Source organism: Furipterus horrens, unplaced genomic scaffold (genome assembly GCF_987537825.1).
Source record: "Furipterus horrens unplaced genomic scaffold, mFurHor1.1.pri manual_scaffold_5, whole genome shotgun sequence".
Lineage (NCBI taxonomy): Eukaryota > Metazoa > Chordata > Mammalia > Chiroptera > Furipteridae > Furipterus > Furipterus horrens.
The window spans coordinates 196,205,775-196,219,700 of NW_028327175.1; the positions used below are offsets into that span (position 1 = coordinate 196,205,775).

Consider the following 13,926-nt stretch of genomic DNA (forward strand, 5'->3'; position numbering starts at 1 on the left):
AAGGCAGTGTTGACCAATGGTCAGGATGGGGCTGACTTTGGAGCCAAACAGAGCCACATTCGATCTCCACGGGCTCAGCTGTGTGGCTCTGGACAAGTCACTTAACCTCTCTGAGTAGTTTCCTCTTCCCTGTCATGCAGATGACAACCACAGGGTCTATGCCAAGAAAATTAAGAAAATGCACTTGAAAAGCAGGCGTCCCAGGGCCTGACACACTGAGCAGACAGTAGCAGGACTAGGAGAGAGATGGCAGTGCTGGGGAGGCCACAAGACAGGGACAGCGATGGGGGCAGCACTTGGCTTCCACTCCTCAAGTCAAGAACCCAGAACATAAGTTATTTACCAGGATGACTTTCCCACGAGGAAAACAAAAACATAAATATTTGCAAAGATCAAGTTCTGAAAGAATTACAAGCCAAGAAATAGACATTTCCCAATCTTTATTCTTCTTTTGCTTTAAAAAAAAAAAGATTTTATTTATTTATTTTTAGAGAGAGGGGAGGGAAGGGAGAAAGAGAGGGAGAGAATCATCAGTGTGGTGGTTGCCTCTCCTGTGCCCCTAACTGGGGACCTGGCCCGCAACCCAGGCCTGTGCCCTGACTGGGAATTGAACCGGCGGCCCTTTGGTTCACAGGCCGGCGTTCAGTCCACTGAGCCACACCACCTGGGCTCTATTCTTTTTCTCATTGTTCATTTCCTCCTCTTATTTCGTACCTTGATGTGCTGTCTGCAGGGAACTGTTCCGTTGTCTGACTCCGTAAAAGAGTCCAGGGGGGCCAGCAGGGCCAGCCTCCGGAGCCCCCGGGATTCAGCCAGTCCAGAGGTCCCTGCCAACCCCAGTCAGAGCTCCCAGAGTAGGAAGCATCCCGTCTGGGTTTAGATCGATTTCCCTCTGAATCTTGTCTCTGCATATATTCAGCTCAGGTTGAGGAATAGATCATTTTAATGAAGGCTATTTATTTTAGGAACTAGGCACATCGCATCATGATTTTTAATTATGGTTTTTATTGTGTGCTATGTTTTGTGAGATTCCAGGCAGTTTACTCCCCACAGGAACATATTCGTAGCTGTGTTCCCAAATTCTCATAAGAGAACATCATTACCCAAATGCATATATGAATGATTTGGTAATTTGTGGGATAATAGCTTGTGGTGAAGTAAATCTTCAGCTGAACACGGGGTTGAATCCTTTGAATACCAAGTGGGTTTACTGGGGAGGTCACGGAAGCCTGGCTTTAATTGCAAAGAGTGCCTGCTGGTGTCATCGACAAGCAAGAGCCTTTGCGTGGGTATGCTGCACGGGGTAATTACACCCTCACACCAGATGTGCAGTCCTCAAAGAAATAACCGGAAAAAGTGGCCATGTCATCCGTGCGTTTTCTCATATTCTAAGGAACCGATGCCAATCTCATGGCTTCCCTTTCTCTGTATCCCTCATTTAAGTGGCTTGAGGGTTGAGGACAAGGTGTTAGGGTTGGTCTCACTGATCTGGCAGCCCTTGAAATTCTTGACATAACCACGGAGTGAAAGTGACTGTCTGGACGCCACCTCCCCTCCACCATCAGGGCCCGCCATTTTGAACCACATTGCTTTTCGTTTTCTTTGAGCCAGTTGGCTGGAACACAGTCTGTCCAAATGGGGTTGCTTTTCTGTCATAATGATTTGCTGTGTGCCCCCCATGCATTCATTAGGCACTTTCTGTATGCCGGCCAGGGTGCGAGGCTTGTGGGTCAGTTTCTGCCCTTAGCTCAACCCGAGGTGGAACAAGACAAGTCAGCAAGAAATTAGGTAGAAAGGAGGAAGTCTTGTAACAGGATTCTGGTGGGATATAGGAGAAACATGCCCTCACTCCAGGTGGGGAGGCAGGTAGAGAAAGTGCTCTGACAGGTAAACGGGAGTAGGTGTTTTTTGTTCTATGCTTTTGGGAATAAAATACATCATATTGAGGAAATCTATCTCATTCAAACTACATAACTGAATTATAGAATGATAAATATAGAGAAGCATAATCTCAATATTGATCTAAAAAAAGAAATGTGGAGGTTACTTTTATTTCAATAGGGAAATCGTTTCAGATATGATATAATGATCTACATAATACTGCTTCGATGGAAATTATAAATGATCATTTCCAGCCATGTACATCCAAAGACTTGGAAATCAGAAAATGCTGTGGTCGGCCGGGAAGGGCGAGATGCCGCTCGTTTTTCTCACCGAGGAAGCCTGTGCCGTCGGAGGGGCTCCACCCCTGTCTTCCCGCCGCTTCTGAGGCCTCGGACTCACAGAGGCAGTGTCTTCCTGGACGTTTCCAGGAGGAGGCCTCTTAGATGTCTGCCGCTCACACGGCCAAGATTCAGCACGTGGTCCTTCCCCTCCTTTATGAATTTCCCGTCTCAGTGGACGACTGAGGGTCCCAGGTCTGCCCTCTCTCCTGAGCGACCCCTCCCGAAGGCTCCCGTCCTGGTGGGCTCCTTGCTCTGGACTCTCACGCCAGCCTCCTCCTCACTCACTCCCCTTCCTGCTGCTGCTTCCCCCGCAAAGCCTCAGCTACGTGACCGGCTGTCGGAGTGGCCTGTGGCTTCAAAGCTTGCGTCTGCTCAGGTCACGGCTGTGTCTAATGGCCCCCATGGCATGGGATCAAGTCGGTGACACTGGGCAATCCGTAGGAGTGGTCCCCAGCCTGCCTTTCGGAGCAACATGTCTTCCTACCCCAAAGTTTACACCCCAGCACCTTGGAACTCCATATAGTTTAACGTCTCCTGCCCCCATCCCCCATTAACATGCTGTTTCTATACCCTCTGTGCATTTGAGAGTGTAGTTTCCCCTGTCTAGAATGTTCTCTTCCTCATTCCTCCCCACCTTTCATCTCACCCACTCTCAACCTGAGTGCTTCTTCTCCATCTTTCATGATGGGTACCACCTCCCCCAGACTGGCTTCTGGATTAGAAGCCTTTCCTTGAATCCCCACAATGCTTTGGGTGTATGTATCTCTCTCATGGAGTTCTGGTCACTCTTTGGGTCTTTCCTTCACTAGATGGTGAGCTCCTGGGGTATCTTAGTCCCAGTATCCAGCATACTAAATATTGGTTAAATAGAGAATATGGAGGTGTCGCTTATAACAGCAAAACAAATGAAAAACAGTAAAATGAACTCCTGACATTTTATTTTCTGGTATAGAGAGGAACAGAATTCCTTGTTAGATCAGCCAATCTAATAAGCAGGGAAAAGAATGTTCTCATGAAATTATGCATTCACCTTCTGTTTCCATTTGCTGATGTAGAGAATCTGTCTAATTGGATTTTCTCCCTCGGGAAATCTAAAGGCAGCGGGTCCATTGTTGTCACATTTCCAATATGGCCACTGTCCACCTGCCTCTCTCATTTTCTCAAGGGACCTTTGACTTCCAGCCCCATTTAAATTAGACACACATCTTAGAAAGCCTTGACTGAGCACCTTTGCAGTTTCATCTCTGGCTCCTGAGCAAGTCACAGTACCTAAGGAGGATGTGAAACTGGTTTGCCATTGGGAGAGGAAGGCTCTAGATGAAAAGGGAATGTACCTGCGTGCTGTCCTCAGATTCACTCGTCCATCCATGCATTCATCATCTATTCATCCATCTTTTCATTGTCCACTATCCATTTATCTATCCATCATCCATTCATCCATTCTTCATCCATCATCAATCCATCACCCATCCATCTATTATCTATCCATCATCTATCCACTCATCCATCTATTCTTTGTCCCCTATCCATTTATCTATCCATCATCTATTCATCACCCATCCATCCTCCACCCATCCCCCATCCATCCATCCATCATCCATTCATCCATTCTTATATCTATCATCAATCCATCATCCATCCATCATCTATCCATCAGCTATCCATCCATTCATTGATCCACCCATCATCCACCTATCATTATCCATCCATCTATCATTCATCCATTCGTCTATTCATCCATCCATCCATCCAACCATCCAACCATCCATGCATCCATCATCCATCCATCCATCCACCCATTCATCCCTCCATCCATTCATCTATCCATCATCCACTCATTAATCCATCAACCTATCATTTATCCATCCATGCACCCATTCATCCATCTAGTCATTCATCTATCCATCATCTATTTATTGACCCATCCGTCTATCATCCATTCATCCATCCATCATCCACCCATCTATCCATCTATTCATCATCCATCATCCATTTATCTATTCTTCATCCATCATCCATCCATCCATTCTTCCAACCATCCATGCACCCACTCATCCATCCATTTATTCATCTACCCATCATCCATTCATTGATCCATCCATCTATCATCCATTCATCCATCCATCATCCACCCATCTATCCATCTATTTATCATCCATCATCCATTTATCTATTCTTCATCCATCATCCATCCATCCATTCTTCCAACCATCCATGCACCCACTCATCCATCCATTTATTCATCTACCCATCATCCATTCATTGATCCATCCATCTATCATACATTCATCTATCCATCTATCCACCCATTATTCCACTGAACATATATTCACCCAGCACTGAGCACAGGGCCTGCAACTGGCACTCGGTAGACATCTTTTGACCAGCTTGTAAAGGTGGTAAGTACCACACAGTCGTGAGTAATGCCAAGTTCTGAAGCAGAACCACAGGGTGCTGCCATTTACAATGCGGCCTTGGGCAGTCACTTAACCTTCCTGTATTTCAGTTTCCTTGTTGAAATTGGGTAAAAAGCAGTGTCTAACCCACAAAGCCAGATGCTAGATGCTATCAGAATTAAATGAGATATAGATAAAGAGCTTAAAAAATTCCTAGGCTGGGGGTGGGGCCACAGTGATGAGCAAAGAGCCCTCCCGTGGCTTTCATGTTTGAGGGGGGATATAGACAAGTAAACGTGACTGAAGTGGGGAGATGGAGGGGCTCCATGCTGTGGGAGGTGGTGATGGAGGCCACTTTAGACAAATGGCCAGGAAAGCTCCACGTGCGGATATTTATGTAGTTACTTATTGATGCCTGAAGGATGGAGAAGACCAGCCTGTGGAACCCATGTGGAGAATGTGCCGGGCATAGGGCACAGCAAATGCAAACGCCCTGAGTGGGGTGGGGGTAGAATGTTCCGGAACGAGCCAGGCGCGGTGTTGGCTGGGTTTAAGTGAGCTACACAGAAAGCAGGCACGATGCACGGGGAGAGTAAGGCTGTAAGCGGGGAGACTGCCGAAGGCATCGGGGTTTCATTCTAAAGGCGGCAGGAAGGCCTTCGGGGGTTTCAGCAGGGGAGGGGCATAATGTCAGGGGGACCTGGATGGCACCGTCACTGCCCTGGGCTCCTCCCGGCCTGAGGGAATGTGGGGGGGACCTGCTGGCACTAAGGGCCTCAGAGCAGAGAGCGGGTTGGGTCCTGTCCCCCTGTCTGTGCACCGCGGAGTCCTCACCAGAGGCACAGACGGACCCGTGGCATTGAGCGGGGAGAGCCCGTGCCACCTGGCTTCCCTCTGCATCTTATCTCGGTGCCTCGTGACCGGGAGGCTCGAGAAAGCTTTGGCTTCTCGGAGCTCAGGGGCTGGGGCTGGGGCTGATGCTGGGGGTGGGGGGGGCAGGCATCCTTTGTCACCACACCCCACGCCCAACAGTGGGACTCAGAAGACCCGTGCCCACAGGTGGTGTTGCTGTGTCTGAGCCATAGTGACGCAGGGCGTCCAGGGTCTTCGCTGTCGGGGACACGCTCAGGCTGTCCTCAGAAGCCCCGGCTCACCCTCTCTCAATGAAAGCACGCAGGATGGCCCTTCCGAACTCTCTAGAGCTCCAGGTATGGCTGCAATTGCCTTTCTGTCCGGTGACATCTGGGTAACAGCGAAAAGCAGGAGGTTTGTTTAGGCAGAAATACGCATGGGTCTTGGTACCACTGTACTGACTCACTTTAAAACCTTATTAATAACTTCACTGCCGCTGAACCCCCAAGTTCCCCTTGTCCAGAAGGGTGCTGGCTGCCCTCCACCACAAGCTCACCTCCGACCCCGGCGTCCCGGGCAGCTCTCCCGTCCCTGCCGTACAGGGAGCCGGTCTTCCAGGAGAAGGCCTCCCAGTGCATCTCTCTGCCCCACAGGGACCACGTGTACTACTTTCCTTCGTACTGGGGAGGCTCATACCTGGCTTGTTCGGAATAAGGATCCAGTATTGGGGAGAACAGCATCACTGAAGCGTTAATAGATAATATGACTGATGAATACTGAATAGTACAAATAATAATAATATCATTTGAGTTATATTAAATTGCTCTTTTGCTCGTCTCCCTGGGGTCTCCAAGCTGACCTAACCCCATCCCCACACACACCCCCAGTCGCGAGGACCTCTGGGGCTCTGCTGGGTCCCATTGCATGTGGGCAGCAGCCCCTGCCCCTCCCCCGGTCACTTGGGCTCCCTGCCTCCCTCCGCCAGCTCCTCGGCCACTCTACCCCATGCCCTCTCTGTCCCCATTTCTCCAGCCTGTCCCTTTAGATGACCCGCTCCCCCAAGTCCCCCCTCTTCCCTTTATACCTCATCTCTCTGATTCCTTCAGAGCCGCCACCCCCCCCCCCCGAGAAGGTCCCTTGCTGTTCCCTTGCCCCGTCTCCTCATCCTCCCCTGTGGTGGTCCCTGTCAGGGTCCCCAGCCCACCGCGCCTTCCTGCAGCTCTCACCTGCCTCTCCAGGCTCATTGTCCTCAGCCTCGGTGGCCTCTCTGGCCTGTTCCTGCCACCCCTCCCCGCCCCACCCCCGGATGCTCTTGCCCTTCCCGGCAGGGCTGTGGCCCCAGCAGTCAGCCTGCCCAGGGGGTCCTGGGACGGCTCAGAATAGGGACGCCTAGCGGATGGGGACTTGAGACCAAAAGCCAACAGGGAGGGTCGTGTCCCCTGGCGTGATCTGTGTCCGGCGGCACAGAGTGAAAAGCGAGGTGCGGGAGAGGCTGCGTCCCTTCATCGGTGAGGGCGAGCGATTATCTGGGTCAGGTTTCTGGCTCCCTCTCCTTCGCTGTTCAGTGGGACACAGCTGAGACCTGCTATGAGGGTCTGCGTGACTTAGACCAGGCATATCCTAAATGTATGGAAATCTATATCCCCGGGGCCGATGGCTCTCATTCTGGCCAGGCTGGAACAGGGCCTCAAGCGATGTGACTCTAAGAAGGGGATTTCTCCTCTGGTATGTCTGCAGCCTCCCCGCTGACGGCCCTTCCCTCCCGTCTGCATCAGGACCCTGGTTGCAAAACCCAAGTCAGCTGCAGCAACAAGGAGAGGCTTGTCGGGGAGAGACACTGTGGGCCCTTGGGGCCCCCGGAAGGTCCCCCCTTTCTGCCACTTGTCACAGTGTGTCCCCTGGGCGGTGTCCTCCTGCAGCCAGGCACCAGGCTGAAGGCAGCCCTGTGAGGGAAGACCTCATCCCCTGCAGCCCTGGCTCAAGGCCTGCCTGAGGGGAGGTGTGTGGCGGCCTAGCTTGGGTCCCAGGTCTGCTCTGGACTGGGAGTGGAGCGACCCCAGCAGAGCCACGTTCTTAGAGCAGGGGAGGGCCGACAGTGTCAGGACTGTGCACGTGCCCCCCGCAAAGCCCAGCAGTTAACATAGCCCCTGGCTCCTCCTCGTGGCCCAGACGCATGTCACCCAGGCTCCGGGAGGGCCCTTCTCTGTCTCACACCAGTCTGGCTCCCCAGATTCCAGACTCTCGGGGGTCCTGGCTTTGCCACCCCACCTGGAACCCCCTCCTCCCCCCACCAGTCCTGTGCCTGGCAGACTCCTACTCCGTCTGCTCACTCCCCCTGTAAAGCCTCTGCCTCCCATGATGCTCACCTACTGTGTGTCCATTCACCCAGTGGGACTCTGTTCCTGCCTCTGGGACACGCCAGCGGGCTGCAGTGTCCTTGTTTGTCCTCGTGTGACAGCAGCCAGCACAGCCCCTAGCACGTGGTAAGTAAACAGGCACACTCGCTGTGGGTGTGTTGAAAAGGACAGAAAACATTCCCATTACAAAAGAAACTGCAAAGTCTTGTCAAGCGAGAATAAACCCGTGCTTTGTTATCGCTGGGAAGATGGGTTGACAGCATACAATTTCAGTTAAGGTAAATAGGGCCTTTCTCCGTTACGGTGTATCTTAGAAATTCAATATTTCAGCGCATCCACAATCGTTTTCCTCGCCTCCTACCATGCTGTTCTAAACTCTTCTTTGACATTTTGATATTGATGGCTGGTTCACCCACCCGGTGGGGAGCCAGCAGGGGCAGGACTGTGGATCCAAAATTATTGTCCCCGCAGGTGGCTGAGCCGTTGGTTCTAGATAGCGGAGCCCTGGGACTCGCAGGCGGTGGCCCCCCCAGCCCAGAGATCCGCATGAAGTGAATTTGTGTGCGTGTTCCAGGGTGCGTGCACATGGGCGTCCCTGTGCACACACGTGCCAGGGCCTGTGGACGCCTGCATGTGTGTGTGTGGCCCGGGGTGCGTGCACATGGGCGTCCCTGTGTGCACACGTGCCAGGGCCTGCGGACGCCTGCGTGCATGCTGGAGGGATAAGGTGGGAGCGTTGGCAGGGGGGCTCCATGTGTATCCTGGGGGGCAGTCCATGACTCTCACCTGCCTGCATCTCCTCCTGATTCTCCCTGGATAATCTGTACCATGGAGGTCCATTGGGAGCCCCAATAAAACTGGGTTTTCTGTGAAATAAGCAGGGGTTGGGGGGGTGTTAATCCCTGGCTGTCCTGCGACTACAACATTCACAAGCAACGTAACAACGCGATGCTACACTCAGTCTTTCGTGGTTTTCTTCCCTCACAGAGGTCTCATTGCCAGCGGCTTCATGGAAACCCATTACCTGCAGGACGGCACGGACGTGTCCCTCACTCGAAATTACACGGTAAGTCCTGCGTGTTTGGCCTGCTGTGTTACTGTGCTATCAAATCCCTGTGCTCAGATCCGTAGCTGTCCCACTCTAAGCAAACTCGCCTGCCCAGCTCCTCCACTGAGGCCCCAAGAAGAGCTTGTGTGTCTAAGCATCCCATTGCCACTCCAGGAGAACTTGGCCTTGGCCAGCTATGTGCTGCGACAGCCCTGAAAGATACAGCTTTATGTAGCCTGACCTTGAAACCGCCTTCCAAGGACTGTGGGATGCTCGTTGGGGGAAATCCCTGCTAGAAACCCCAGCCAAGGTTAGCGTCAGCTCAGAAGCAGTCATCCCTGGGCTGAACTTGACTGCATTACCCTTGGAAGAACCTTAAAGAATTCAAGGGAAAATGACTGCGTCACCTTTTACAAGTGCATCCGGCAGGTTGACATGATTCTCTAGCATGATTGTTACTGAAGGTTTACGTGTAACTTAGACAAGGTGCTCATTTTACTTGTTCCTCTTTAAGGCATGCCGGCTGTGCACTCTCTACTGGTCTACACGCGTGACTCTGGGGGCTCAGAGAGAGTGGCTGCCCTCTGGGGACGAGGACAGTCTCTCTCACATTAAGGAGCACTGGGAACTTGTTTTAAAAGAATCAGCTTAGCAGGAGCCTTGCGGTCACAGGGTGGCCGAGGAGCCGCTATGGTCTGGGGAGCTCCCCTTCTCTGCTTTATGTCAGCACGTGCTTCTTTGTCACGTGTTTGCATGTGGCACTTACCAGCCACCACTCTCCAACTCACAGCGACATGGGGGGCTGAGCTGAAGAAAGCAGAGAAAGCCTGGCTCAGAAAGAGGCAGAGAAGAACTTTGGTTAAAACCTGGTCAAGGTGACGAGAGAGTCGGGAGGCAGAAGTGCAGAGGGGATGTAAGGCCAGAGCAGCAGGCTGGCGAGTAGGGGGCTGGGACCCCAAAGGGCCATTCGGGGCCCAGAGAGAAGACCTGGTGCTTGGGGTTGGAGGTGAGAGGCGTGGGCCCCTGCGACTGGGAATCCCACAGAAGGTGGCCCCCAGCGGGGTGTGTTCCCCATGAAAAGGGGATGAGAAAACTCCATCCAGAGAAGGGGGAGGGACAGCACCGTCCCCGGGGTCCTGAACTGAAGAAAGAGCTTGTAACAAATAGAGAATCTAAAACCCCAGCTCGCCTCCCGAGGGTATGTTTGAAGGGAGATGGACCAGTGTCCGATTTCTAACACCTGCGTGGGAATGTAGCTCCTGTTAATATATTGACCCCAAAACTAACCCCAGACCTGCAGCTCCGGGTCCCACAGGGCCAAGGTGAAGTCAACCCCAAAAGGTTCTAGAGGGATGTTTCTATAGCCCAGATTACATAAGATGCCCAGGAAGGAAGAAAGGAAGGAAGGAAGGGAGGGAGGGAGGGAGGGAGGGAGGGAGGAAAAAGCATAGCAATGAGCCCAAAATCAAAATTACAAACCACACAAGGAAAAAAGCCAGCAAGCACCAGTCAACAAGAGGAATCAGAAATAGCACCACCAGAAATGCAAGATCATAGAAAACTCAGAGCACCAAATAAATACTTCAAAGAGAACAGAAGGGGCCCAATAGAAACTCCAGAGTGAAAACACAGAAAAGCAGCCGTGTTGAAACACAGCTTGGAGAGGATGCCCCTGACCCGAGGGCAGACAGGGGTCCTGGTGGGAGGCCGGCCGCCAGCCTGCTCCAGGACGGCTCGCGTGGCCCTGCACAGCCAGAGCAGACCCGAATCCACGTGAGCGCAAAGGCCCGACTGGACGGCGACCTTGGCACACTTGGCCCTCGCAGCTGTGGAGCGAAGGCCCCGGGGGCTCAGGGGAAGCAACTGCCTCCGTTCTGCATGCAGTTTAACTACTTTACAAAAATATGACTGAAATACATTTTCGTACGAAGACAAGAGAGAACCACCTGCTCTCCGATTCTAACGAAGAATAGCTACCAAAGACGCGCTCCCAAAGACACCTCAGGAAGAAGGAAGTCAAGCACCAGACACAGGAGGAGAATGTCAGAGGTGACAGTGAGCGCGATACGCGTATGTGAATAAATCTCGATACGCTGTTTGAAGCAACGATTCCAACAATCATGGCTCAGGTTGGATGTTTTAAGATAAGAGGAGTGCCTTGGCCAGTGTGGCTCAGTGGGTAGACGCGTCATCCTGTAACAGAAAGATCAGAAAAGGTCGTGGGTTCGATCCCAGATCAGAGCACATGCCTGGGTTACAGGTTCAATCCTGGGTCGGGGCGTGTACGGGAGGCACCAGTTGATGTTTCTCTCTCACATCGGTGTTTCTTGCCCTCTCTCGCTCCCTCCCTTCTTCTCTCTCAAAAAATAAAGATAAAAATAAAACACAATGAGCAAATAAATTTAAAACAGTTGAAGAATTTATTTTGTGCTAGAAAACAATAGAGATGCTGATTAACTTTAGATTTTAATAAGTATGTGTCTTAAAATTTAAGAATATTGGAAAAAGAATAGAAAAACAATGTGTAATTTCAAATAACAGAGGGTGAATAAAAATAGTATCTCAATCAAATTGGTGGCAAGAAAGAAGGAAAAGAATCTGAAAAGAAGCAGAATAAATATAAATTGAACAATGCAATAAGATAAAAATGAGCCATGACATTAATCTCATTACACGTAAATGGATTAAATCTGTTAAAGTATAAACAGCTCATCTATTTAGAACTTAAACTAAAATCTGGCTACTTGGCTTTTGCAAGATTCACACTCAAAATGCAAAATGGTTATCTTAACCCAAAGAAAGTTGCCCTCTAGTCTGAACATCAGACAAGCCAGACCTTAAGGCCAAATATAAACTAAAAAAGGCATTATTAGAGATCAAGGTGGTCATCACGTCATCATTCCTTTTATCATTACTGACACCCTGTGCCTGCTAACGGGGGAGGCTGAGACGGCCTGGGAAAGCCCTGAGGCCACCCCTGCCCTCCCTCAGCCAGTGATGGAGCTTGCCCATGCCCCCCACCCCAGGGATATGCTAAGTGACAGTGATCCGAAGCCTCCCGGGTGGGGGGGCCCCAGGCTTGGCTAGCAGTAGGGGAAGGGATGCAAGTTGGAAATTTCAGGAAGCCTCCCTTCTGCCCACGTCCAAGTTGCATCATCTGACAGAAGATGCCAGAAGCCCCTTTTCTGGGAGGGGATTAAGCTGACACCTCATTTTGACCTTCACGCCACTTCGCCCCTGTCTTCAGCAGGCGAGGCAACTGGAGGTCAGTGACCAGGCACCCCCAGGCCTCCGGTACAGCGAGCGCGGGTGCCGTCAGGGAGACGAAGGCTGATTTTCTTGTAACCCCGCTGCCCCTTCTCCCAGTGCTTAGGGCCCTGCTGGGCTGGCAGCCTCATTCCTGGAGGGTAAGGAGGGTAAGGAGGGAACCATCTGTTCACTGAGGAAGCCCCCCAGGCCCAGGCAGCACCCCCCCCCCCACCAGTAGACACCCCCTCTGGGGCATCCAGGCCTCGGATTGTCTTTCACGGTGAGGGCAGAGGCAGCTTGGGGGGTTTGTTTTTATTGAAACAGCCTGGAAACAGCAAGAAATGTGCTGACTCATCGCCTTATCCCCTCGAGTCAGCACACAATGGATTTTCCTAAATCTAAACTACAGATAAAATAAAAACCCCTTTTTTGGCTATAGAACTTTTTTTCTTTTTTTTTTCAATCTCTCCACAATCAGTGTGAGCCGGTTGACCGGCTGAGCGGTAGCTGATTTTAATTTAAGGATCGATCGCTTGCCTTTTATCTCTCTATTGTCCAGACAGGATGAAATACTTGTGGCTTTCTGCTCTGCTGGCCACATCTAAGGGGAGATGATGTTTATATTGTCGCTTTTAATAAGGCCTGTGGGAGGCAGCGCACATGACATTTATGCTGTTTTCATCCCAAAAGACAGTTCTGGGGAAGGCCGGCATCATCCTCCAGAAGGTCTCCCAAATGCTCTCGTCGGCTGCGCCTATGTAACGGGGCACCTCCACGAGGCGGGGCACTGTGACGCCACAGGGGACCCAGCAGGCGTCAGGCCAAGGGGCCCGCACTGGGCTGAGACTCTGCGTCTCAAACCGCAAGACTTTCCACTCCAGATGGACCCAGTGCTCTCCTGTGGCAGGCATGCCGGGTCCTGGCCCATTTGCCGGGCGGTCCCAAAGAACATGGACATGATTTCCTAGAAGTGCGTCCTCCAGCGGGAGCTCACACAGCAAAACGCTGTGCTGGCCCTGAGCTTGGCCCTTTACTGTCCTCCAGACCTGGCTCTGGTCATCGCAGGGAGCAGAGCAGCCCTGGGGTGGGGTGTGGCAGCTTGTTCCTCAAGACCCTGTCCTGTCCTCTGTCAGGCCTAAGCACGAGGCAGCCTGCTCACAGAAAGGCACGGGCCATGCGCTCATTTTCCTCTTTGTATGCACCATCCCCTTGTCTTAGTCTCAAGCGAATGCGTGGTGTGTGTGGCCTGATGTTTTGCACAAGGGACAAAAGCTGGACCACAATCAGGTGAAAGGCAAGTCAGCAGCTGGCATGTGCACATCCACACACACAAGGCACTCACGTGTACACATGCATGCTTCCAGACACACCCACGTGCACACATGTGATTGTGCTCACATGCTTTCAGACACACGCACGCATCCACACCTGTGCTTGCGTGGTGCAATGCTTCCAGACACTGACATGCATGCACATGCTCATGCACACACACATGCACTCTCACATGCACATGGGCACGCCTCCCAACACATGCATGTGCATGCCCAGGCACACACATGTACACTCAGACACATATGCTTCCACATCATCACACACATGCGTACTCACTTCCGTACCCCACCTACCTGCAGATCTGAGTTCAGAAATGACATCGCTGTCCCAGCATCCCCTGAGGGACACTGATACAAGGTTCTGCGGAACATGAGAAAGCCTCCCATCCAAGTTTGGGTTTTAGGAGATGGCTTTTCTTTTCAAAAAGAGAGACTCATGAGGGCACGTTCAGAGCAATGACATGCAGA

At 51.7% G+C, this 13,926-nt stretch overlaps 1 protein-coding gene across 1 annotated transcript in view; it reads left to right on the plus strand.

The window, feature by feature from the left end:
- The window catches only part of ADAM12 (ADAM metallopeptidase domain 12), a 229,599-nt gene that overhangs the window by 113,999 nt on the left and 101,674 nt on the right, over positions 1 to 13,926 (plus strand). Inside the window, exon 4 of the mRNA XM_090279436.1 lies at positions 8,818 to 8,896. Coding sequence (XP_090135562.1) covers positions 8,818 to 8,896 — 79 coding nt within the window. The remainder of the gene's footprint in view (positions 1 to 8,817; positions 8,897 to 13,926) is intronic.